Genomic DNA, 25494 nt, shown 5'->3' with positions numbered 1-25494 from the left:
CTAGGGCACACAGCACACAGCTGTGTGAAACACGCTGCCTATGAGCCTTTTCTCATGGAACACAGAAGCCACGGTGCTGCCTTGAAGCACAGACCTGCCATTGGCATAGACTGTCCTCACTCTGTGCTTATCAGACAAAACATTTTCAATACGTGTTATCTGCAAAGGAAGGTCACTTGTTAGTGTACTATGTAAGATATCTAGGGATGTTTTCCTTCCCAAGTATTCCAGAGCAAATATCTTTTTTTTAGAAATCAGTTAAGCTAAAATATGTATATTTAAGTCATTTTTCCTGATTTAATTATAAGTGTCTTTATATCTATGCACTAAAATGGGCTGGTTATTAGACATTAGCCAAATTCCTCACTAGAGAGCTTAAATAATTTTGATAGTTCAGGCATCCTCTATCAGGATCCAGAGAACACTCTTGTCTAATTCCTGAGCTGACAGTAGTCCTCATCTATGGGGATGAAACTGCCTTTGATGAGCCTACAGCATGAAGAGGGGATCCCAGGGCAAAATGATGGAGTGGCTCAAGTGGTAGAGGACCTGTCTAGCAAGTGTGAGGTCCTGAGTTCAAACCCCAGTATTGTCAAAAAAAATCAGAGTTACACTTAAATTCACTAGTTTTTTAAAACTTATTCTTAAACTCGATGCCATAGAAAATGCAATGATTTATGCTACTCTTTTTTTTTAATTTTTATTGTTTTATTATTCATATGTGCATACAATGCTTGGGTCATTTCTCCCCCCTGCCCCCACCCCCTCCCTTACCACCCACTCCGTCCCCTCACCCTCCCCCCCAACCCCCTCGATACCCGGCAGAAACTATTTTGCCCTTATCTCTAATTTTGTTGAAGAGAGAGTATAAGCAATAACAGGAAGGAACAAGGGTTTTTGCTAGTTGAGATAAGGATAGCTATACAGGGAGCTGACTCACATTAATTTCCTGTGCATGTGTATTACCTTCTAGGTTAATTCTTCTTGATCTAACCTTTTCTCTAGTTCCTGGTCCCCTTCTCCTATTGGCCTCAGTTGCTTTTAAGGTATCTGCTTTAGTTTCTCTGTGTTGAGGGCAACAAATGCTACCTAATTTTTTTAGATGTCTTACCTATCCTCACCCCTCCCTTGTGTGCTCTTGTTTTTATCATGTGCTGAAAGTCCAATCCCCTTGTTGTGTTTGCCCTTGATAAAATGTCCACATTTGAGGGAGAACATACGATTTTTGGTCTTTTGGGCCAGGCTAACCTCACTCAGAATGATGTTCTCCAATTCCATCCATTTACCAGCAAATGATAACATTTCGTTCTTCTTCATGGCTGCATAAAATTCCATTGTGTATAAATACCACATTTTCTTGATCCATTCATCAGTAGTGGGCATCTTGGCTGTTTCCATAACTTGGCTATTGTGAATAGTGCCGCAATAAACATGGGTGTGTAGGTGCCTCTGGAGTAACCTGTGTCACAGTCTTTTGGGTATATCCCCAAGAGTGGTATTGCTGGATCAAATGGTAGATCAATGTTTAGCTTTTTAAGTATATGCTACTCTTTTTAAAGCCATAGAAAATTCAATGGCTTATGTTATTGTTGTAGAAGATATACTTTCAAATAACACAAATAAAATCTTTAAAGGAAGACATATCCTAACACCATCAGATCTATTAAAACCTGCAGGAAAAAATTCATTTAGTTTTGAGACCATAGTCATTCAAACACTTTTATTTGAGCTTCATGTTAGAGAGGGCAAAAGAAGATGGTTCCATATGTGTCCCTGTCTTTGCATAAACACAGGACTGGCTGAGAGCCCACTTTCTGGGTGGAAATACAGTAAGGTGATCTGAGTCAATATGACTGGTCAAGCTCATGTTTTGCTATTACTCCCAACAGCAAATAAAGTCCTTAAGGCATAGCTTCTGGCACTGATGTTACATTGGCACGTGGTGGCCTAAAATGATTAAAGAAATATATCTCCCTTTCCTACCAAAATCTGTACTATTTTCATATGTAGAATTTGTTCAGTTCTGGAGCATCAGATGTGACCCACCTAAATCCCCTCACGTCATCTCAGCAAATTGTTTATTCTTACAGCTTTGCCTGTGAGCTCAGAGAAGTATAAGCACTCACTTCTGACCCTGGCGGATCCTCAGGATTATAGAACACTAGCTTCATGGCATTAGGATGGGCATCCTGCCAAAATATCTCCTGGGGCAGGATCAACACTCAGGTTATCAGGTGTGGTATTCAACTATATTACCTTCCAACAAAGAGAAAGTAGTGAAGACTTTGTCTCATCAGCATTCCCTATCCTCCCCACCTCCCACCAGCTCTTCCTGCATTTGAAACTGGCATTTTTAGGGGGCTTTGTGACTGTGCTTTAAAACTGTAAGCATAATCTCACCAGTACTGCTATAACATAGTCATAGTCCCTTTATTCAAGGGCAAGCTGGGGTACTTTTACCTTCAGTTGAGTTAAATCCCAGTTATCATGTATTTTCATTATGTGAATGGATGCTTCTGCTACATCAGCTAAATAGACAAACCTTCGAAGTAAGTAACATTTACACATAAGCAAGTAGTAATGAAATATGACACTAACTCTTACTCTGGAAAAGAGCTATAAACATTCATCCTCAGGTTAAGTACCACTGTGATGCCTTTCTAAAATACTATAAAATAAGATATTATAAAAGAATGTAATGGAGTGCTATTTTTAATATTCTTGGAATATTCTGAACATATTTTGAATATGAGACAGGACTACAAAGTAACAAAGTTGATGTTTTCAATGACATACAAGCTCAATCTCATTAGTAGTTAAATTTTTTCTGTGAATTGAATGGTGATAAACACAACCTCTTTGAAGGCTAAAAAAGTGTATACCTCCAAAAATCTAGTGATTGAAAAGAAGTAGCAGGTGACCATGAAGCTTAACCACAATCATTTTTTTTAAAGAGGAAGAATACCTAGAAGTATTTTCCACAAGGATCACCTCTGTTCATTATCTCAGATTTACATGTTAAAAAATTCATGGTACTTCTCTTTTAAAAAAACCTTCAATTCTTAAACATTTATGAGCATTTTCTTATAACTTCATGCTGCTTAAAATAATCTCCTGTCATAAACCAGTTAAGTCTGAAACTTACACAATCCCAATGCTCCATCTAAGGGAGACATCTCTCTCTCTAATGAGAGCTTTTGGATAACTAAACTTAATGTAAATGTTTAAATAATTTCTAGCCCCATAAGAGCAGAAATAATGCACATTGATCATTCTGATTAGTGTATTTTTAGATTCATGTAAAAATTTGGGACAAGGATTTTGTTTTTTGTTTTTGGTGGGACTGGGATTTGAACTCAAGGGCTTGAGATTGCTAAGCAAGCTCTCAACCTCTTGAGCCATTCCACCAGCCCAAGATCTATGTTTTTTGAGTTGAATTCCTTCTCTAATGAATGGAACCTGAAGCACCAGAGAACAAATGGTTTGTTCAAGATCACACTCTGGTGACATCTGATTTCTCTAGTCATATAGTGACTACTTTAGCCTAGGGAAGTAATTATCCTTTAAAGGAAGGGTACAACAAAATGTCAAGGGTAAAGGACAGAAAAAATTACAAAAGAGCATACTTTTGGTCTGGGGAGACTGTGATTTCATTGGCAGAATTAAATCCTTCGACCACTACTTTGACCTCTTTTGGGCTGTAGAAAAGAACGTAAGTCCAGCAACGTTCTAAGAAAGTCAGGAAGTGTCCAGGGGAAGGTGGTAAAATAGTGGTCTCTTGTGGCATAGAGTTGCTCTAGTCCAACAACTACAATGTCATGCAGACTAAAGAAAGAGAGAAAATCCATGGGGTATTTGAATATCCTGAGAATTGTCCAATTCATTAATAGCTACATGGATTAGTACATTCATCAATTTATAAAAGTAGACCTGAATTTCCATGGATTAATGAATCTCACAGAAATTTCATGATTTTACATTGCCCATGATAGATTTTCTTCTAGCCATTATTTATTCTTTTCTCACTCTTCCTTTCTACAGAATTCAGTAAAAAGAAATGAAAATGCAAATAATCCTCAAGCTCCAACATCTTTTGACATGCAAATGTTAATAGTGGTTATCTGTGGTAGTCATAATAATTATGGTTCTTCTCCATTACAAATTAGACTTCTTCCCCCTGAAGTTAGGCACACAGATGTGACTCAATTTGACCAATGAAGTGGAATGTATGTAGCTTCCGGATGGAGGACTTTAATGTTTCCATTGTGGTCCTTCTGGGGACCTAACTGAGAACAATACGATGTATGTGTCTGCCCTCTTATAAGGAAACCAGACATACCCTATGTCCTTAAGACTTCATCTTTAATTATTTCTGCAATGAATTTGTTTCCATGTAAGGTAAGATTCTGAGGTATATGGGGTAGGAATTTCAGCATATCATTTTTTGTAGAATATAACTCAACAAATAACATTCCCCCTTCCCTGTTTCAGGCTGGTTCTGACTTTTGCTTCATGGGATTGAACTCCCTTATAAAGTGGTGACATATCAGGTTTTCTCTTGAGCTGTGCTTTCCAGAAAACTCTTCCTATGAAGAGATATGCTATTGTATTTGATTGTCTCAGTCTACCAGTTAGGTAAGATCAGATCAATGAGAGAATACTCATTTTACTGAGAAAACTGAGGCACAGATTAAGTGACTTCTCCACAGTTTCCAACAACTCTGTGCAAATCCTGGTCCACCATGGTTTTGGAATCCAGTACCACACGTTATGAAAAAGGTTCAATAACTTCAGTGTCTCTTATTTCTTCTGCCCTCAGCTTTGTTGCCCTCAACTTCTATAGGGAGAAATTCACAGGGAATATTGAAAAAGAACAAAGGAGATGAACTTGCTTCCTTTTTTTTCCCTGTTCTTCTAGCCCATGGAAAGTCAACGTCCTGTTTTGAAACCAACCCTTAAATGTTGAGCCTATTTTATAAAAGATCAGTTCTTCGTTGTTTTCCAAAGGCTTGAAATAGGCAGCTATCCACCAAAAGAAAATGTTTTCTGAATGCAGTAAGTAGGATATTCACCATTGCATTTGAGAGCTCAGCTTTGAATTCAGATGGCTCTGTTTACATAATGGTTGTGCCAGGTGCAAATTGTGTGACTTGGGCAAGTTACTTAGCTCAAAACTTCTCTAAGACTGTTTACTCATGCCTATTACTAAAAGCTGTGATAAGAGTCAAGTTAAACTAAGCATTCTGGCACATAGTCAACACTTAATAAATAAATGTAATTTTTGGAAATGCCCATGGGCTTTTATGAAACCCTACTTTAGAGGATTTGATGCAAAAAAAAAAAAATGGCCCATCTGGTGTTTGGTTATAACACCCAGTAGGTGAGGCTCACTGAATACACCTACCAAGACAGGGGAAAGGGAGTGGGTGTTTAAAGAGAGCCCAATAGTAGGTATTGAGTTGCTTTGGTAGAAGGTGGAATTAGAGCTGGGAATCTAATTGAACACCTTTGTGGGATTAAAATGCTTTCAAAAAGTTGGAAAATATAGGGATATTCAATACTGAACACAGCAATTTCTAGTGAGGTGCTGGGTACTGTCACCATAGGAATCTTTAGAAAGCTTTCAAAACAATGCAAACAAAACAAAAGTTAAAGAAAGCCTGCTGAACTAAGAAAACAAAGCACACAGCAGAGGTGCAAAATAAATAGAAGTACACAATACTTTAATTCCATACCTTTCAAAAAGTTCACGTTTTATGGTTTTCAGGTGTACGAGTGAACATTTCTGTTCATCAAATTTAAATATCTCCACAGTGAACTTCATGTGGGGATGATTCACTGCATAAAGATACACAGTATGGTCTAAATGGGAAAAAGGTAGAATTTCTGAGAAGTTTACTTCTCTTACAACCAAATATTACACTGTTTTAAAACTTCATCACCTCCAAGTGTTTTGGTTTGGTTTGGTTTTGAGATAGGGTATCGCCATGTTGCCCAGCTTGGTCTTGGTCCCTGAGTAGCTGGGACTATAGACAAACACCACTGTGCCTAATGCAAGGGTTTTCTTCATACGTATTGCATTTGGCCCTCACAGTTCACCAGCTAGGCAATTCAGAATTACCAAAGCTCAAATGGGGAATGACTAAGCAATGTCATCACTACCAAGGTAGAGCTGCGGCAGGTATTTGCACAGTGAGGTTTGGCCTCACCTGCATATCCTCTCTAACAGAAAGATAGAAATTACGATGTAAACATAGGTGTGCTTTCCCCCAGATAGCCCTTCAGTAAGTGGATATAAGCAAACAAAACTTTGCTGAGAAATTCTGTGCGTGACAATTATTTACATTAAAACATAAGTTTAAGAAATGTCAGGGCAGTGTAAATACCTTAAAAAAGCAACATTTCCCAAATAGATAATGAACTTTTGACACAAATTAAGTACCTGAGGTTGCAATAACAACATTTAGTGAGCCCAATGGACATGGAATGTAAATATGCATGCAAAAGAAAACAAACTAGCTAATTCCAGGTGTTACTAACCACAAGAAAGTTTGCCTGACTGTTTGCGTACTGGCATGGGAACTGCTGTTCCCTACCCATGGAGGGTAGGACCTGGCCTCTACAGAGTACCGTTTCCTGACTGAGCAACAGCTCAGATCTGCTGAGCCCTGGAGTTTTAAAGAGACCTTCTCCATCTTCCCACTGTGGGATTTGCTCTGTGTTCATTGACCCTACACACATCCTGATGTACTTACAAAGCATGTGACAGAACAAGCCCCAGCCCCAGCTTGCAAAGTTTATAATTAGGTCCCTGAGACACACTGGCTATTTTATGCAAATTAAGGGAAGGTGCTCGCTAGAAGGTAACTTCCTTCCTTCCTAACCTCCCTCTCTCCTTCCCTCTTTCCTTTTTTCTTCTCTCTCTCTCTCTCCTTTCCCCCTCCTTTCTTTTTTTTTATTTACACAGCATTTCACTACATAGCCCAGACTGACCTCAAACTCATGATCTTCCTGCCTCAGCCTCCTGAGTGCTGTGATTACAGGTGTATGCCACCACATCTGCCTCTTGTCCACTTTTAAATTAGGTTTCATCTATTTTTAAATTAGTCTTTGTTGTTGAGTTGTAAGAAGTACTCACAAGTACTTCATCACATATATTATTTGGTATATATTCTCTCATTCTTTGGATCTTTTTACTTTCTTGATGGTGTTTTTGAAGGTAAAACTTTGAATTTTCATGAGTCCAATTTACCAATTTTCCCCTTCATGTTAAGATTTACTTTTTATTTTGGTACCTGTGATTGAAGTTGGGGACTTGCACCTGCTAGCCTGGTGCTCTACTACTTGAGGCATGCCATGGTTCCAGCTCTTTTTGCTTTAGCTATTTTTTGGATAGGGTATCACTTTTATGCCCAGGCAGCCTGTACTATTTGTACTTCCTTTTTATTTATTATTATAATTATTTATTATCCTCTTATTTATACTTCCTTCCTAGCTGGGAACACGTGATAGCACCACACCCAACTTTTATTGGTTGAGATGGGGCCAGGGGGTGTCTCACTAACTTTTTGCCCAGGCTGGCCTTGAACTGTAATCCTCCAGATCCCTGCCTCCTGAGTAGCTCGGTCGGATTAAAGATATAAGGTACTGTGTATGGCTAATGTTAAACTTTTTAACAACACAATTATTTTCAAAGGAGCTTTAGTTTACATGTTAGATTTCTGAGAACAGTATTCAAACAGGTTGTGTTAAAAGAAAATGGACAGGAAAAAAAGGAGGAGGCCGTATAGGGCCTCCAATACTAGTCTTCCTTCTCTAATGCAAATTTAAACAATATTTTGTATGAATATTTTTACAAATATTGTACACATTTTCATGGTAAAATAGCATTCGCTCTCTTTCTTTAACATAGACGTTGAGTAGTAGAGATAAATGGTTTCTGTTTCCTTCATTTCCCCTTATCCTTAATCATTGAGGTTTTGCCTTTGCCAGTGAAAGTACTGATTTCATGCGGATTAAATATTTCTTTGTCAAATCCATTACTGAATGTCAGTGCTTGTGGTCTTGGGTTTTGTTCATTCAGATCCATCAAGAAGATTTTTCCTGGCTCACCTGGAGCAAAGTTTGGCAAGCCTGAATATTTTAATCCCTTCAAAAACAGAGAATAAGTATGCATACATATACATATCAAAATAACATTTTCATATGGAAGCTAAAATCTCAATGCCAAACAAAAGTGTTCTGAGTTCAACATTTCATTTAGATTTCTGGGGTTTTCAGTTCTGTTAGCTTTTACCATTATCTGATCTGGTGGGGTGGGGTTACCAATGTCATTAAGCTGTCATTGGCTATGAAAGCTTGATGTTCAACATAAGGAAGCATTTTTTTAAATTAGAAAGAGTTAATCCAAGCCCAGTGTTGTGGTACGCACCTGTAAAGCCAGCTACTCCAGAGGAAGACACAGGAGGAGGTGATATGAGGCCAGTCTGGGCAAAGTTAGCTTGAGACCTATCTTAAAAATAATGGTGTGGTGGAGAGCTTGCTTAGCAAGCTCGAAGCCTCAGTTCAATCCCTAGTATTGAAGAAAAAAAAAAGGAGCTATGCCAAAAATTGTACTACAAAAGACCACATGTGTTACTTTGTGTGCATCTCTTGGCCTACCTGTGCCTTAGGTTTCTCGTCTATAAAATGAAGGTGTTGAAATGTCTGATTGCTAAGATTCTTTCCAGGCCTGAGATCCTATAATTTCCTTTCTTCAAATCATAACAAAGGTGTGTGTGGTTTAATTTTATTGCTCCCGTGCCTATACTGATTATATACTGGCAAATTCTCTGACTCTACTAAGTCAGCTAAGAACTAACATAAAGGTGCCAGTGTCATAGTGAACTATTTCTGATCTGCTTTGCTCGTAAAGGTATATCTAAAACTTCTGGCATGAATACTTTTTTTCCGACTTGCAAAAAGCTCATTCCAATAACTTGGACAATGACCCTTTCTTCTAGTAAGATGAGGCGTGCATCAATCAACAATAGGCATCCTTGATGTATTGGGCCTTTGCTACATCCCAGTTCATCGTCAAACCTTGAGTTTGGCTTATTCTACACCAAGTACAAAATGATCTGTTTCCTTCTCACATCCCTTCCCCACCATTCTGATATGTAGCAGCATTGACAACTTTGTATCTTGTCCTGAACACTTATCTCAATTTAAATTTGCTCCTTCCTACTCTATCCTTTCTCCCTGTCCATCTTCCTGATCTTTCTTATACACACACACACACCACACCACACCCCCTTGGTCCTTTTACTGCCTCCACTCACTTAATAATTTGTGAACATCCTCACCCTACATCTTCAAGCTTTTCTCAAAACAGTTCTCCTATGCTTGAACCTTGTTCCCCAGTGTTGTCTGAGGGTGGCTTTTGAAGCCATCAGAGGAGTGTTGCTTTCTTTTTAATTCCCCTTAGACACCACTCTTGGAGGAGGGATTGGCAGCTCCTAGCCACCAGCTTCTGCTTCTAGACCAAATTCATTCCCACCAAGTGTGGAGCTGTCTGTAAGGAACTCATGCTCTTTGCTTCTTTATTACCCTCTTTGCCCAAATCTATCTCTTCTAAAGGGATGTCTAAAATCTCATGGAAAAACTCTCCTACAAAGACATAATCCCAACTTCAAGCAGACATTCAATACTGTTCCCTGAAATTTTCTTCATTCTCATAGGTAATCTATTCTATTTATCCAAGTATTTATTCTAAATTTATCTTGTCTTGGAGTCCATACCTCGTTCCTCTCCTTTGAGAATGGATAGTTTTATATCCTACCTCTCTGAGAAGCCCATACCATTTAACATACATTTCCTCTGGTTGCTTTCTCTCTGATTAATTCTTCAGTTTTACCCATTCTCCTCCTTTCTCCCTCTTTTCTCAAGGAATAAATACCCCTCTTTTGTTATCACATAAACTTTTTTATCCATTTTTTTCTGGTTCCTTATTCTCTAGGGCCTATCCTTATAAATGACATCCTTTCTTTCTTGCTGTATTACTCATTTTTCACCAATGGCCTCTTCATTTGCCTGACTTTACTTCAAATCTCTCTAACTTCCCTTTACCATTAAACTCGTCAAAAACATCACCTGATCTTGTTACCTGATTTATTCCAGCTCCCAATGCCTTGAAATCAGCATTGCATTTCTACTAGGTCACAGAAACACTTCTACAGAGGTCATGCCAGTGGTCTCCAAAATGTCTTATTTGATAAGCCTTCTGAGGCACTCAACACTACAGTAGGCATCCTTCTTTCATGTCAAAAAGTCCACAGTAGAGTTGCAAGATAGAAGCTCTGTTTCCACTCCTGCCTCTTGGATGTCTTCCTTCTATCCTCATCATTCTCTCTTGCTCAGTAACCTTTCCTTACAGTCCTTATCCGTAAGTCTTCAGGGGTTGCTTCTATACTGATGACTTTCCAATATGCACAGTTACCTTTAACCTATGTCTGGTGATCTAGCTTGCATTGCCAACTTCTTCCTAAGGTCAGCTCAAAATTAATTCGTCAAAACCAAAGTCAACATCCTCCTTTCAAATCATCCCTCTTGTGGATATTTAGTCTTCTCTATTAAGTGCCTGACTATTCTCACAATACCAGGCCAGAAAATTCAGTCTTCAGGTCTACTTTTTCCCTGTAGCCAATCACCAAGTCCAGAAGTTCAAAGAATGACAGCACTGGAAAACAAATTGTGAGGGGCACTAGGTCCCATGCTTCCCTTTCATGTGAGGAAACTGAACTACAGAGAAACAATTTGCCTAGATCATTCATTGTTCAGACACATCATAAAGCAGAGTGCGAAAGTGGAGAGCACTGCACAGGAAGATGACTCAGGGCCGTACATGTCCAAGTACCTTGGTAATGTGGGGATGGATAAAGGCACTGGTAGATAGGTGAAAGATTGGATGCTCTAGAAATGCAAAAGATTTGACAGAGCCAAGGGTGAGGCATTGCAAACAAACTTGGCTTAGATTAAGTGTGCTAATAATGAATGTACCACTTGTGGAAAATGGCCTATGTTCTGCTCAAGGCAGTTAAGTTAAAATTAGTGGTAGTAATCCTGCTGTGTGTCAGTGACAAAAGGCAATTCTCTTCATATCATTCACCAATGAAAAGGGTGGCAATCATACACAAGTGCAGGAATCTTATCTTCTCTAGCAGATTGCAGATATGTTTGAATAATCACTGGCAACATCCACCTTCCTCACCAGCACATACCTTCTGTAAATATTTGATAACCCACATATGCCAAGTATTGTGTTTGCTGGGAATGTTAATGAACACTCCAAAATCCTGCCTTCAAAGAACTTGAGTCCGGTGATGCAACAAGCAAGCACTTCAGTTATATAACAGTCTAACACAGGGGGTGGGGGTGGGGGCCATAGAAGAGGCACATCACCTAGCAAGACTGCTAGGGAGTCTCCTGAGGAAGTGAAGAGCAACCACAGTGAGGCCTTACAGAGAAGTAGGAGTTAGCTGGCAAAGTGTGAGGAAGAATGCAATCTTTTTTTTTTAGTTTCTTTTATTCATATGTGCGTACAATGTTTGGGTCATTTCTCCTCCCTTCCCCCCATCCCCTCCCTTTCCTCCTACCCCCTCTCTCTCCCCCTACCTCCTCGCTACCAGGCAGAAACTTTTTTGCTCTTGTCTCTAATTTTGTTGAAGAGAGAGTATAAGCAATAATAGGAAGGACCAAGGGTTTTTGCTAGTTGAGATAAGGATAGCTATACAAGGAGTTGACTCACATTGCTTTCCTGTGCATGTGTGTTACCTTCGAGGTTAATTCTTCTTGATCTAACCTTTTCTCTAGTTCCTGGTCCCCTTCTCCTATTGGCCTCTGTTGCTTTCAAGTTTCTGCATTAGTTCCTTTGCATTGAGGACATCAGATGCTATCTTGTTTTTTGGGGGGTTTCTTGCCTATCCTCATACCTCCCTGTGTGCTCTTGCCTCATCATGTGATCAAAGTCCAATCCCCTTGTTGTGTTTGCCCTTGATCTAAAGTCCACATATGAGGGAGAACATATGATTTTTGGTCTTCTGGGCCTGGCTAACCTCGCTCAGGATGATGTTCTCCTGTTCCATCCATTTACCTGCAAATGATAAGATTTCATTCTTCTTCATGGCTGAGTAGTATTCCATTTTGTGTAAATACCACATTTTCTTAATCCATTCATCAATAGTGGGGCATGTTGGCTATTTCCATACCTTGGCTATTGTGAATAGTGCTGCAATAAACATGGGTGTGCAAGTGCCTTTGGAGTAACCTGTGTCGCATTCATTTGGGTATATCCCCAAGAGTGGTATTGCTGGATCATATGGCAGATCTATGTTTAGATTTTTAAGAAGCCTCCAAATTTTTTTACAGAGTGGTTGTACTAGTTTACATTCCCACCAGCAGTGGACTAGGGTTCCTTTTTCCCCACATCCTCACCAACACCTGTTGTTGGTGGTGTTTCTAATGATGGCTATTCTAACAGGGGTGAGGTGGAATCTTAGAGTGATTTTGATTTGCATTTCCTTAATGGCTACAGATGGTGAGCATTTTTTCATGTGTTTTTTGGCCATTTGAATTTGGAAGGATGCAATCTTGCCGACAAAAAGAAACCTGCCAACTCCCAAGATGGGAAGAAGATATCCTTTTGGTTCCTCTAAGCAGACTAAAATACCTATTGGACAGAATTATGGTTTAAATCTGCAGTTTCTAAACATCTTCTAGGGTAGCAAGAAAGGCTAACAGGAGAGATCAAGGGGAATAAGGTCTTGAATGTGGAAAGAATAGAAATAAGTAAAGAATATAATCTTTGGCCTGTAAGTCTAAGTTCTTAGTTTACAAAAAGAGACTTATTATTCAGAACTTCATGTTAGCATTTCTCATGCAATATTTGTGATGAAAATGTTTTTTTTTGTTTAAGAATAACTCTGAACTTCTAATGTTTCCAGTGAAAACATACTGTACATATGATAAATATTATTTCCTAACATCAAAGATATTTCCTAACTCTAGTATAATCATTTTTGAAGATCTATTTCATATTAACACTGAAAATCTAACTTGACAGTACAGAATTTAAGTCAACAAAGAAAATGCTTTTATAGACAGGTTTATTTTTATCTTTGATTTTGGAGGAAAAGTAGAGAAATAGAATCCAACTCATATATACTGCTACCAACTGTTTAAATCCAAATGAGACCTTCACTGCTCTACTATGTATACTTAAGAACTTGGAAATTCAGGCCATGGTTAGTATAGCTGCCTTTTTTGGCCCAAAATATTTACATTTAAAGTTCAAGTTCTTTGGTAGTATTTTAATGGCCAAAATGGAATTTTCTAGAAACAAAAATTCATTCACATTATAAATGTAATAAATACACATTTTAAGAATCTTAGACCCTGTTCCAATGTACAACTAATTTAACAAATGCATGCTACTTTCCAGCATTTCACAAATACACATTCTTTTGTTTATTGAATTTTAGTTCCCGGCATAGCTTCATCATCACCTTAAATTTTGTAAAGGTGGTACTGAGAACAACATGCAGGCTCTTTTCTAATTCTCTTTGAAAGACATGGACAGAATGGCAGAAAGCCCAAGATGGAAAGTGATCAGGGTTTTGAATGCAGTAATATGGTTAACATTTGTTCCACTAACATTTGCAGAACTCCAAACACAGGCCTGGCAAGAAGAATACTAGTTAGTGAGAAGATGACTACCAGAAGCTGAGACCCAGTCTAACATGGCAGTGATGGACGTGGATGGCAATAGGACAGATCTGGAGACCACAACCTGGGAGTCAAATGGAAATCAATATACATTTATTGAGACCCTTTGAGTAGGCAGCTGACCACAGGGAGCTGCCCACTATGGGGTAGTCAAGTCTGGGCCTTCCTGTAGTGTTTTAATTAGCCCTTCAGATTCCCATTTGGGCTTTTTTAGTTGACCAGTCTAGCCCAGAGGTGGAAATAAAATGTAGGGGTCCATCTGGCAGCCCTAGTTGGCAACATTAATGCACTGTCTATACAGCTATTGATGTGAGATCAGAGCAGCATGGAAAATACTCACACTGGAGATAAAAGCCAGCCCACTAGGAAGTATATCAATATCTTCAGAGCCAGTTTCTGCAAAACAAAAAATCAGAATGATGCATATGTGGAGGCTTAAAAAATAAATTTAACAGTCCAAACTTTAAACTTCTTTTGGAAATGATGTTGACTTTTTCAACCACTTACTTGGGAAACTCTTTTAATTTTCAGGAATCCCACAGGCCTGCTCCCTTAGAAGAACACCTGAGTCAGACTCCTTAAATACTAAAATCTTTTTTTTAGAACTCCATTTTCAGGAGAAAAAGGCAAATAACTATAAAAATAAATTCATATCTTAGATTTATTCTTTAATAAAAATTTCCAGGGCATGTTCGGAGAGATTAAGCTTTATTCTTCTTAAAAGGCTGTTCTACAGAATGAGTGGTAAAATCAAAGTCTCCTTGTCTCAAGCATTCCCCCTCCTTCAACTTGTTGACTTCTAGAAACCTAGCATTACATAATCATATTGGGAAATTATTGAATAATCATTCTCTTTGATAAAAGCAATCAGTCTTAATTAAGATGGACTATTGAGCATAAATGAATTTGAAAGAGTTGAATCAGATGTCTTCCTCATTGAGAGCTGGCATAGAGTCTTTTTCTGTGGAAAGAGGCATATAAATAAAGTTTGAGAACGAGATGAAAGGGGAGCTGTTGTGGCTTCTAGGAAGCAGACAGATTTCCTTCAGATATGGTCCCAAGCAAGCAAGACTGACATAGAAAGCAATGGTTGTCTAGTGTGGTGAACTATATTCTATAAATATCAGCATCACTAGGTACCATGGCCACATTCTCTTCTTAAAATGTGATGTTCACGGTCCTCCATCAAGAGGTAAGGTCTATATTCTCTCCTTTGAAGCTGAGTGGATTTTTGTAATTGCCTTGACTAACAGAATGTGGTAACTATAATGCCACATGACAGCCAAGGCTAAGTGTCATAGACATAGCTGTCCTTGGTGTACTCTCAATCTTCAGTCTCAATCTCTCTCTCTACCTTCTTCTCCCTCCTCCTCTCATGCCCCTTGGGAGTCCTGAACTGAAATGTGAGTAGTCTAGCTACCCAGCCTACAGAGGAGAGAATGTGGAGGGACCACATGAAGTTGAGAGAGATGCCAAAGGATGCCCAGATGGTTGTAGTTCCCAGCCTTTGAGTACCTTTGCTGATGCAAATGGTACAGATGAACTGTCTCCACTGAGCCTACCAAAATTCCAAAGTCATAAGCAAAATTCTTGGTTTTTTTGTAGTTATTGTTGCTGTTGTTTGTTTGAGACAAGGTATGTCTGCCAGCCCAAGCTGGCCTTGAACTTGGAATCTTTCTGACTCAGCCTTCCAAGTCCTGGGATTATAGGCTGTGCCCCCACACTTGGCCCAGTATTTTAAGTACCTAAATTTGAGGGTGGTTTGTTATACAGCCATAGTAATTTGAACATGTGCGAAAATGGTTACCTGGGGAAATGGGTTACTAGGTTGTCACTAGGCAATTGGGGGAGGATAAGGAAGAATGTAGAAAAGAAAAGTGGGACAAAGACAAAGAAAATGCAAATTTGAGTCATCAGAATGGTGAGCATAGGCACTGAGAACTAGAGAACAGAGAAAGATTTGATTTATTCACTATACTAAAGGCAGAAACCAACTCCCAACTAGAAATGGTGAAAACTAAATTAACCATAACTTTCCATATCCTAAGTATTCTGGTTATTGGGATTTGCCTATATGTGGTACCTTGGTGGGCTGAAAGAATTAGTGCTATTTCCATATGGGATGAAATAGATACTGGGAGAATCCAACAAATGGAATAAAGCAATTTTAAAAATCACAGGTTGCTTAGTTTTCTGGTGTTTTCCCTGTCTTTCCAAACACTATTTGGTTCCCTTTTTTAAACTACATTTCCTCCCTACCACTGATCTGAACAAGGATACTCTCCAGACTCACTCTGTCCTTGGCTATTCTTGTAGCAGAGCATTCTTTCCACCTGTGTGATTCACTCCAGTCCTATAGCTTCAACTTGTTCCCACATGAGCTCTACATCAAGCCCAAACCAAGTTCCACACTTCTATAATCACTGGTGTTTTGAACATTTCTACCTTTTTGTTCCCATTTGTCATATTTGACAGTTCTAAACTGACCTGGACTTTTTCTCCCTTGAATCTGCTCCATTTTGTATATTTCAATGTCAGTGAAATAGAGAAAACATTGGTATCTTCCAGCTGCAAGTACCAAAAGCAGGAAACTTGAGCTATTTTTGATGCTTACCTTTTCCTTAACCCCTAAATTCACTGGCCACCATTCACTCAAGCTCTATAAACTCTTTCTGGGTTTCCTCAGTAGTTTCCCAACAGTACAATTTTTCTCCCCTACACCTATTCTCTGTGCCCTTACAGGCATCTTTAAAAATTGTAACATTGACCTTGGCATTCCCTTGCTAAAAATCTTCCATCAGCCCTCTAGACCTGGTATATAACTCCTGTGCATCTTGGCCTGGATCCAAAACCCTCCCCACCCAAAACTATTCCCACAGTAACAGTTCTTGTGAATCCTACCCTCCACTCTACATTTCAGCCTTTCTGTGGCACCTCTGTGAGTCACTTGTACATTGAGCCAGAGTCATTCACCTGCATGCCTGGGTAAAGGCTGGTCTTTCTTCCTGACACACCTGGCCCTTTCCCACACCACTGACCAAGATCACAGGCTCTTAGAATGAGCATGTGATCGATTCCCTCAGCCTTTCCAAACTCTCCTGGTTTCAGCATTTATTTTATGCATGATTATGGTCATCTGTGGCTACCTCCCCCTTGGCATTTTTCACACAGGGCAGGTGCCCTATTTTCACTTGTTAATTTCCTAGTAGACAGAAGGTTTCCCGGGAAGAGCAAGGATTGGTTTTAATTCAGTGGTATATTCTTGCACTCAATACAATACCTGTGTTTCATTGTGGAAGCTGTCAATAAAAGTTAGTTGGCTCAATAAGTAAAAAACACATTTACTTTTTTGAACTTTGTTTCATTTTGAAGTTAAACTATGATAAGTGAATATTAATTTCTGAGTACAGATGTTTCCTAACTTATGATGGTTCCACTTATGAATTTTTTTAGCTTTACAATGGTCCAAAAGTGATATAAATTCAGTAGAAAGTTGATTCTGAATTTTGAATTCTGATCTGCCTTCTGAAGAGAAGCATGTTTTTTAACCTGTTAACCCTAGCATGACTTGGTCTACCTTCGTCCCTAATCATTTCATCTTTTTCTATAAGCATCCTCCGATAGGGTGACCAGAAGTTTAGTGCCACTTAATTTTTCATTGTTATTTCATATCTTGGAGAGAAGGTTTCTACTTGCCAGTTAAGAAAACAAATGGAATCCATTGTGGAGTAACAGCAAATCTTGGAGACAGGGAAAGTTATAAGAAAGAAAGATGGAAGGGAAGTTAGGTATCTACCAAAAGCAAAGACTGCCGACTTGATAATTTTGCCCACAGAAAGCCCTACTAGTTGCTATTCGTATTTCGAGTGCAACTTTGATTAGATGCCAAGAGCATCTAAAACAATTTTTGGCCTTCACAGCCTTAGAAAGAAGGTAAACTTAACACAAAAAGAACTATGATGTGTGATTTTGGAGAGAAGAATATTTCACCTTTCACTCTTTACTCCAAGAAGGAATATTGAGGAAGAAAAACATAAAAAAGAGTTTCTTCCGCTAACAAAATGAACCTCAAAGGTCTTATCTTGAAGAAAACAGAAAAAGAATTTCCCTCCAATCTGTTCCTGCCTATAACACTCTATTTGAAGTTCTTTTGTGGCCCTCCATTGCTTCAGAAAACCTTCAATCATCAAATAGTTGGGTATTATGAATACTACCTTGTCAGCTGTTTTTATTTAAATTTCTAGCCTGCCTTGGTCTTATCCAACTAAACTATGTGAATATTCTGATTTCTGTTGTCTGCCATAATACAATTCTGGAGCTTCTGTAATTAAAATACATTGTTGGTAAGTAAGACAGACAGTGTTACACAATAGGGAGTGAAAAGGCTCAAAGAAAACCATCCTAGTTCCCAATCTATGCCTGCCACTCTGCACCATCGGGCAATCAACTCCATTCTTCCATGTGTCAATTAGCAAAGCACAGATAGCAGTACCTGCTTTCTGTAGATCGGTGATGAGGATAATGTAGATACTCACAGACACCATGCCTTTGGTAAGGCAGCATTTTAGTTTAGAAATATATTGATATTGTCCTCTTGATAAATGACCTTTGACCGCACTAATGTTAGTTTATTTCTTCAAACATGAACTGTAAATATGCCAAGAGTCATAAGAAGCAACATGGCATTTGTAATTCTGCTCTTAGCCAGTTTCTCTTTAAAATATTTGGATAATCAGAACGTTAATCTATGACTTACCACATTAACTCTAGTTTTTAGCTTCTCAAATTTAGTTGAGTTATACAATTTAAGAGTAAGACTAACCCTTAGCTATCATGAAGTCTAATTACTTGCCATATATCTCATCTCTTGAGAGATATATGTGCAGTAAGTATGGATATTACCCCTCAGGTCAGAAAACAAGTAATGAATATCACATTTCTTTATTTTTTAAATCAAATTAAATCTGACTCTGATCTTCCCTCCATCATGAGGCTGAGGGGAAATTCGAGTCATTACTGTCTCCTTGTTAGGATTGTACAATAATCCTAAGTGCTAAGTCTTAAAATCAAGCAGAATGTTTAATTACTCACTGCCAGACCTATGTACTCCCTTTAATTTTGACAATCCTGCCACCTCCATGTCATATACAAGGTCTCTGCTCAGGCTGGGACACATAGGACCCAAGGCCAGCCTCCCTACAAACATTTTGTAACCTTCCTTCTGAGGTCTTGCTTCTCCCCTAGGATGCTGTCAGGCAGAGGTGCCAGGGTCCCTGCTATTCAAAGGAATTCATGCATTCTCAGCCCTTCCTGTCAAAATCCTTTGATAGCTCAGGGAGAGGGTGAGGATTGTCTTCTGTTCCTTCTGCTTTCAGATGGCAGTCCAAGCCACCTTGAAGTCTATGCAACACTAGGCCCAGGCAACTCTTTTGTACAAGTGGACAGGGGAAGAAAGTAGAAAACTAAAACCAAAAGGGCTCTTTTTTTGTTTTTAAATATATATAGAAAGAAAAACAAAGCATGGATTTCATATCACAAAATAAACTTCCTTGTCACACACCAATAAAAAAGTCACAGTCCTTGACCCTAGGGAATTTACAATCTGACAGTGAAAAAGAGAACATTGCTAGTTTCAAAATAAAGCGTGTGGCGGGCGCTGAGAGTGAGTCAGTGTTTCAGAGCATGGTGAGAGATGGCAGGAAAGATGACTGTATGGCTGACTTCAGTAAACAGAGGTGGAGGAAGAGGTGGAGAGAATTTCATAAGCAAAGCTGAGAAAGTGATAGAATCCATTCCCAGGATGGTGAACAGAATCCAGCCTATTTTTACTTTATTTTCTAATAGCAGTGTCAGAAAGAATTGGAGGCTTGGAGCCCAAGCAAACCCTGTGTCAATGATGAGTAGGTGAGATCAGCTCTGTGGGGGGCACAAAGGAGACGATGCCTTCAAGTCTTTGTGGAGGAAGCAGGAGAGATGAAAGGGAAACAAAGCATCCCTGGATTTTGAACCCTGGAGGATGAAGCACCAAATGCAGAAGCCTAGCAGAGCTGGCTATGGATGAGGGAACGAGGGAGGAAATGACAGAGATAGGAAGCAGACTTCAGCTAAGGCAGAGTCTAAGGCTAAGCGACCTTTTAAATGATGGGAAAGAAGGCCTCAGTTTGAGAGCTTGGGAATCTGACTGTGGATTTTAGGTAATATTTTAAAAACACATCTAAGTTCTGTGATGTTCTTCAGGGTAAGTACAAAGTTAAGTTCCTCTTGATTCTTGCTGACAAATATTGAAGGAAGTAACATTCTTGAGGCCAAGAATGTTAAGGAAAGGGAGCTGAATAAAAGGAAAAGAAGGAGGGAAGGCAACGAGAAAGAAAGGAGAGAGAGAGAGAGAGAGAGAGAGAGAGAGAGAGAGAGAGAGAGAGGGAGAGACAGAACAAAACTCAGGTAACAGAAGACAGGGAAGAGAGTGAACTATCACAGAAAAGGGGAAGGAGGAGAAGTTGGCAAGGAAACAGCCAGAGCACAGCCAGTGACATTCTTCAGGTGATGGGGATAAGTCATTAAGAAATGAGCCTCAGCAATTACCAAAGATGCCAGCCTTTGGGGCCCCCGGGATAACTTCCATGGGTAGCCTGGGTAAAGTGGATGAGGTAGAAGTCATAGTAGAAGGTCTAAAAAGTAACAGAGAATGAAATCATTTGGCACAATCGATTAGGTAGATGGTGACCAAGAAATTGTGCTGGCCCCTCTTGATACTATCACATACATACCGAGTCCCTCAATAAGATGGCAGTTGTAGAGTTCTATGGACACCACTTCTCAAGATACAGAGAATTTAATTTTTTCTCTGTAGAAGACAAAAAGCACAACATCCAAAATCAATGTCTGAACATTGAAGGCTTTAATCATCTTCATAACAGTTAACTCTCTTTATCCTAGTTTATGGATGGCATAAAAAAGTAGGCAACTCCTTTTATTTATATTGATTTATAAATAAATTTATAATGTGGACATTATTTGAGTAATGTGCCTATATCAGCTAACTTCACTGATTTTGCTAAAAGACTAAAACACAATTATGCACGTTGATGTCCCAATAAAAGACACTTCTTGGTTGCATGTGGTGATATATGCCTGAAATCCCAGCTCTTCAGAAAGATGGAGGTGCATCCCGAATCGTGGTCACCCTGGGCAAAGATAATGAGACCCTATCTCACAAAGGGCAGGAAGCGGGCATGGCTCAAGTGGTAGAGCACCTGCCTAGCAAGCATGAGGCTCAAAGTTCAAATTTCAGTAACAAACAAAAACAAAAACAAGAGGTGTGGGACATGGCTCCAGTGGCAAAGCACTTGCTCTTGCTAAACAGCCTACGTTCAATTCCCAAGTACCACACACACACAAAAGACACTATTTAATAGTACGAGTAATTGAGCAACATTATCAATTTAAACACACAGAATAGCATTATTTCATTTCCTATGTCCCTTTCAGCCATCATAGTCTTGTCATTTGACCCTCCCCACAAAACTGAGTTCCCAATTTCACCAGGGTTTCCAAAGAGGTAAACCCTGTATCTTTGTATTAACTTTATAAAGCTTATGCCAATTTACTTTGCAAATATATAAATTCATTAAATTAGCCACCATTTAAACAATTAGCCAAGTTATTTCTAGAACAGCATTCTTATTCCCACAGTGATAAATTCTTCTAAGTATTATATACAATTTTAAATTTTTATTAAATTCTATTCAAAAAAACTCTACATTTTGATTTATATAAAAGAAAAGGAATATGCTTTATTAGCCAGGCACCAGTGGCTCACACCTGTAATCCTAGCTACCTGCAAGGCTAAAATGGGGAGGATGGTGGTTTGAGGTCAGCCCAAGTAAATAGTTTGCAAGACCCCATCTCCAATGTAACCAGAGCAAAATGTACTGGAGGTGTGGCTCAAGTGGGTAGTATGTAAGCATGAAACTGAGTTCAAACCTCAGACGCACAAAAAAAACCCAAAAAACAAAAAAAACCCGTAACTCAGTGGAAATGTGCTTGCGCGCGCACACACACACACACACACACACACACAGAGCCAACTTAAATCTACTTTTTTATCATTTGATGATCGTCACTTGGTTGTACTGGGAGCATACAAATGATACAAACGCAACAATAACACTCTTGAGCTGAACTAGAAAGTGTTGCCTACAGGCATCAGGCAACACATTCTAGACGCGAGTCTCTGGGGAGACCAGCTTCTCCTTAGAGAATCCAACAATCAAAAAGAACCCAGAGACCATGGGAGGTAAGTGGAGTCTTCTGCCCCACTCAGCAGTGGATATCACCCCCCTAACCCAGGGCTGACTTTCCCAGAGATGGGATGGCTGTCACCACTGGAACTTCCACTTCCAAAGGTCAGATCCTTCCAAAAGGCCAGCTCCTGCCTGCTCATTTCCCTGTGGTCCAGCTCCCCTTTTGAGTTGGGGATGGGTCCTGTAACCCAGTGAACCTCAATGTTTAGCCAGGCTTAGACAATATGGGAGTCAGACACAGTCCAGTCCCTTCCTACAGATCCAGCAGTTCCAATGAACTTTTTTCACAGGCATAATGTAGAGGGCTACTGAAAAAAGCAGGATTTTTGACCCTCAGAACATAAATGTGGGTATTTCTTCCCTATGGTCTTGGGAAAGGCAAGCAGCCAGCCTGCTTTCCATGTAAGTGATTCTGCTGGGTGGAATCGAGGGATGAGGCTCCAAAGCTGCTCCTTCCCACCTGCCGGGCTGTTTGCCACTGAACTTGGACCGCAAGAGAAAGATAAGATGCCCCAGTCGAGTTGGCCACTCACCTAAATGCCAGTATCCTCTCCCTGATTAAGGCCAGACTGGCTCCCAGCTGGGCCAGCACCACTAGTTTCCCTATGGTCTCAGGGTGCCCAGGGGTGACCAGCCAGTGCTTTCTACTCCCAGGAGGGTGGCATGCAGGCTGTGGCACTGGTCATTGATCCGGGTCACCCGGCCCTGCCCCCGCCCAGGTGCTGAGGGGCCCAGGATCAAGATCACCACCTTTCTGCACAGAGTTGAAGGAAAACTTTCCTAGTGTAATTCAAGGCTGCCTTTCCACGAAAGATTTCACACCTCCCCACTCACCAAATCTCAACTTACAGAGGGTCCCGGCCCCTGGTTCAGGTCTGCAGTTCTTGGCAGCTTTGGCAGTTGGTGGACAGGTGGAGTGAGATAGCACCTTAAAGCCATGGAATTTAACCTGAGTTGCTGAGGGAGAACTGAAGAGGTGGGGAAGGGCTGGAATATTGGGAACCAAAAGCCACAGTCTGACAAGGTCACTGTGGTTTAGCAGCATTCCGACAAGGTCGGAATCTGCAGGTGCACCATGCCTCTATCATGGTGGGAAGGAACGCTGAATGGTTTCCCTTGACTGAAAAGAAGTGTATACTTAGTCAAGGACACTGGCAGTAAGAATGCCAAAACAGAAAGGTTGTAACTAGGTCAGTGTGATTTTGATGTTTAAGTCTCTTCCTCTTTTGTATGAAGCTTGCTGAGAAACATAAAAATTTGCCAGTTGGTCAACTGCCTTCTGGTCATGTGTCTTGTCATTCCCTTCCTGAGTGAGTCTTTTTTTGTGTCTCCTCTGTTCATTCTTTTCCTGAGCCCTTTTGGGTCAAGGACCTCTGCGATCCTGGCAAGTGGTGCCCCAACCAGGGACCCAAACAGAGGCTTAAGGTAAGTGTGAGGCTCAGTTCAAACCCCAGTACCGCCAAATAATAATAATGATAAAGTGATAATGTGTGAAGTGCTCAGCTCTGAGTTTGATATGTTACAGGAAGTCGATAAAAATTAACTCCTAGGTAAGAACTTCCACTTGAAATTGTAGTCTCCTGATGGGAAACGACCCTCTCCCATAGATCTTGGGAGTCATCTGGGTGAGATATGTCATAGTACTGGACAAATTGTGGGAATTGTTTCCCAAAATCCTTGGCATTGTATGATTTGAGAGAATATTGGCAATTGGTTGGATGTGGGTGGAAGGGTGATGAGGAAGAGGGAGAAATGATAGAAGGTACCCAGGTTTGGAGAAACAGAGAGGGCTGTATTCATGGACTGGGGACTAGAGAGCAGGAGTGTTACTGATTAGAAAAAGGAGGACATTGAAAGTGACTTCCACCTGATATTAGAGTTTTCTTCAAAGTGGAGTGACAAAAGTCATGTTTATCATGAGCATACTTTTAAGACCTAAACGAGGTTCATGCAAAAACATTACATTAGTCCTTTCTCAAGACAGGCCATTACCAAACAAGGCCCAGTTTTCCTGCTGCACACAATTCTAACCACTGAATCAGTTTTGTGTGAGTGTTTATTACAACATAGACAAGCATGAAGTTGGGAGGCAAGCCTGGAATCCACCTCCCCAATGACAGGGTTTAGAGTATTTATGGATAAAGAAGCAGGGTGAATATTTATTAGAAGTGAAGCAATCAGTCTGCACATGTGTAATCAATCTTCATGACTCTTCATGGAAATCACGTTCAAGTAATGGTGGCCTCAGCATAACAAGAGGATGGACTTTTCAGCCCTCTCATGTCAGGTCAGAAGATGATAGTTTCAGCAAAAGTGGCCTTGAAGACCCTGAAAAGTAACCTAGGCAACTGTTACCATGACCCATACATCAAAGGTGTTAACTACAGCAAAGCTAGTGAGAGACAAACAATATATTGCTCAGCTGACCTCCAAAATTGTGATAGTTAAGGTAAATTAAAAGCAAATAACTAAAAGCAAGTGAAGGTAGAGCGTTCATTTAGGGTTTCCCTTAATTTCAGTCTAAGAAATGTCTCTAGCACTCAATACTTTGAAGTTTATAAACGTCCATTTAACTTTTATCTCTAATCAGAAACATGATTTCCTTGTGCTCTGAAGCCCTACCAAGAATTGCAGATCTGGGAGTGTAGCTCAGTGGCAGAGCTCTTGCCTAGCATTCATGAGTCCTGAGTTTGATTCCCAGTACCACCACCTCCCAAAGAATCACTTGACTATTGATGTACAGGTATCAATGGAAAAAGTTCCATCTTTTAATACAAAGAACTCTTAGATAGTCATAACAAAAAGATCAAATCCTTAAAGGAAAAAAAGTCAAGAAAATTCACTGAAAAATAAATACAAATTCTTTAAATATCTAAAAATGTGTTTAAACTCACTTGTAATAAATAAGAGAATGAAAATTAGAACTGGATGTAATCTCAGCCCTTGGAAAGCTGAGGTTACCTAGTGAAAGCCTGTCTCAAAAATAAATAAATAAATAAATAAATAAAATAAAGCACACTGGAACAAAAGCAGGAGCAGAAAACTAAGAGAGTGCTACTGAGATTCTCCCAACCCTCCTCCTCTCACATCCAGAGATCTTTTCATGGAAAGCCTCGTCAATAGTGGAAATACAAGTAGCCAAAGGAACGTCGAAGTGGGTAGTGTGGTGACAGATGCTATTACTTCTCCATTGCTCTGCTGAAAGGACCTTCATCAGCCCAGGTGGGTTATGACCTCAACATAGAGGATTCAAATGGGGCAAATCAAAATCTAGGGAAAGGATCATCCTCAGATTAGTTGTCATGGAAAATTAATCCATGTACAAAATGAAAAAAATACTGTAACTTACATCTAATTTTCCCTATTCCCTGTATTAAGTACTCATGTTTATGTTTAATTGTTATAAGAAGGATGGGGGTTTTGTGAGAAA

General features: G+C 39.7%; 1 protein-coding gene across 1 annotated transcript; it reads right to left on the bottom strand.

Moving 5' to 3' along the window:
• On the bottom strand, nt 1-25278 carry LOC109693470 (serum paraoxonase/lactonase 3-like). The gene is given in 13 exon segments (XM_074057819.1): nt 1-159; nt 2127-2183; nt 2185-2256; nt 2461-2542; nt 3627-3758; nt 3760-3825; nt 5736-5862; nt 7984-8149; nt 14102-14157; nt 20344-20429; nt 22107-22245; nt 22899-23051; nt 25152-25278. Coding segments are annotated over 13 exon segments (1422 nt in total).
• Nucleotides 25279-25494: the final 216 nt, after the last annotated feature.

The sequence above is a fragment of the Castor canadensis genome, chromosome 2 (assembly GCF_047511655.1).
Source record: "Castor canadensis chromosome 2, mCasCan1.hap1v2, whole genome shotgun sequence".
Taxonomy (NCBI): domain Eukaryota; kingdom Metazoa; phylum Chordata; class Mammalia; order Rodentia; family Castoridae; genus Castor; species Castor canadensis.
The sequence above is the reverse complement of the archived record's forward strand: the minus strand, read 5'-3'. Positions and strand labels throughout refer to the sequence as shown.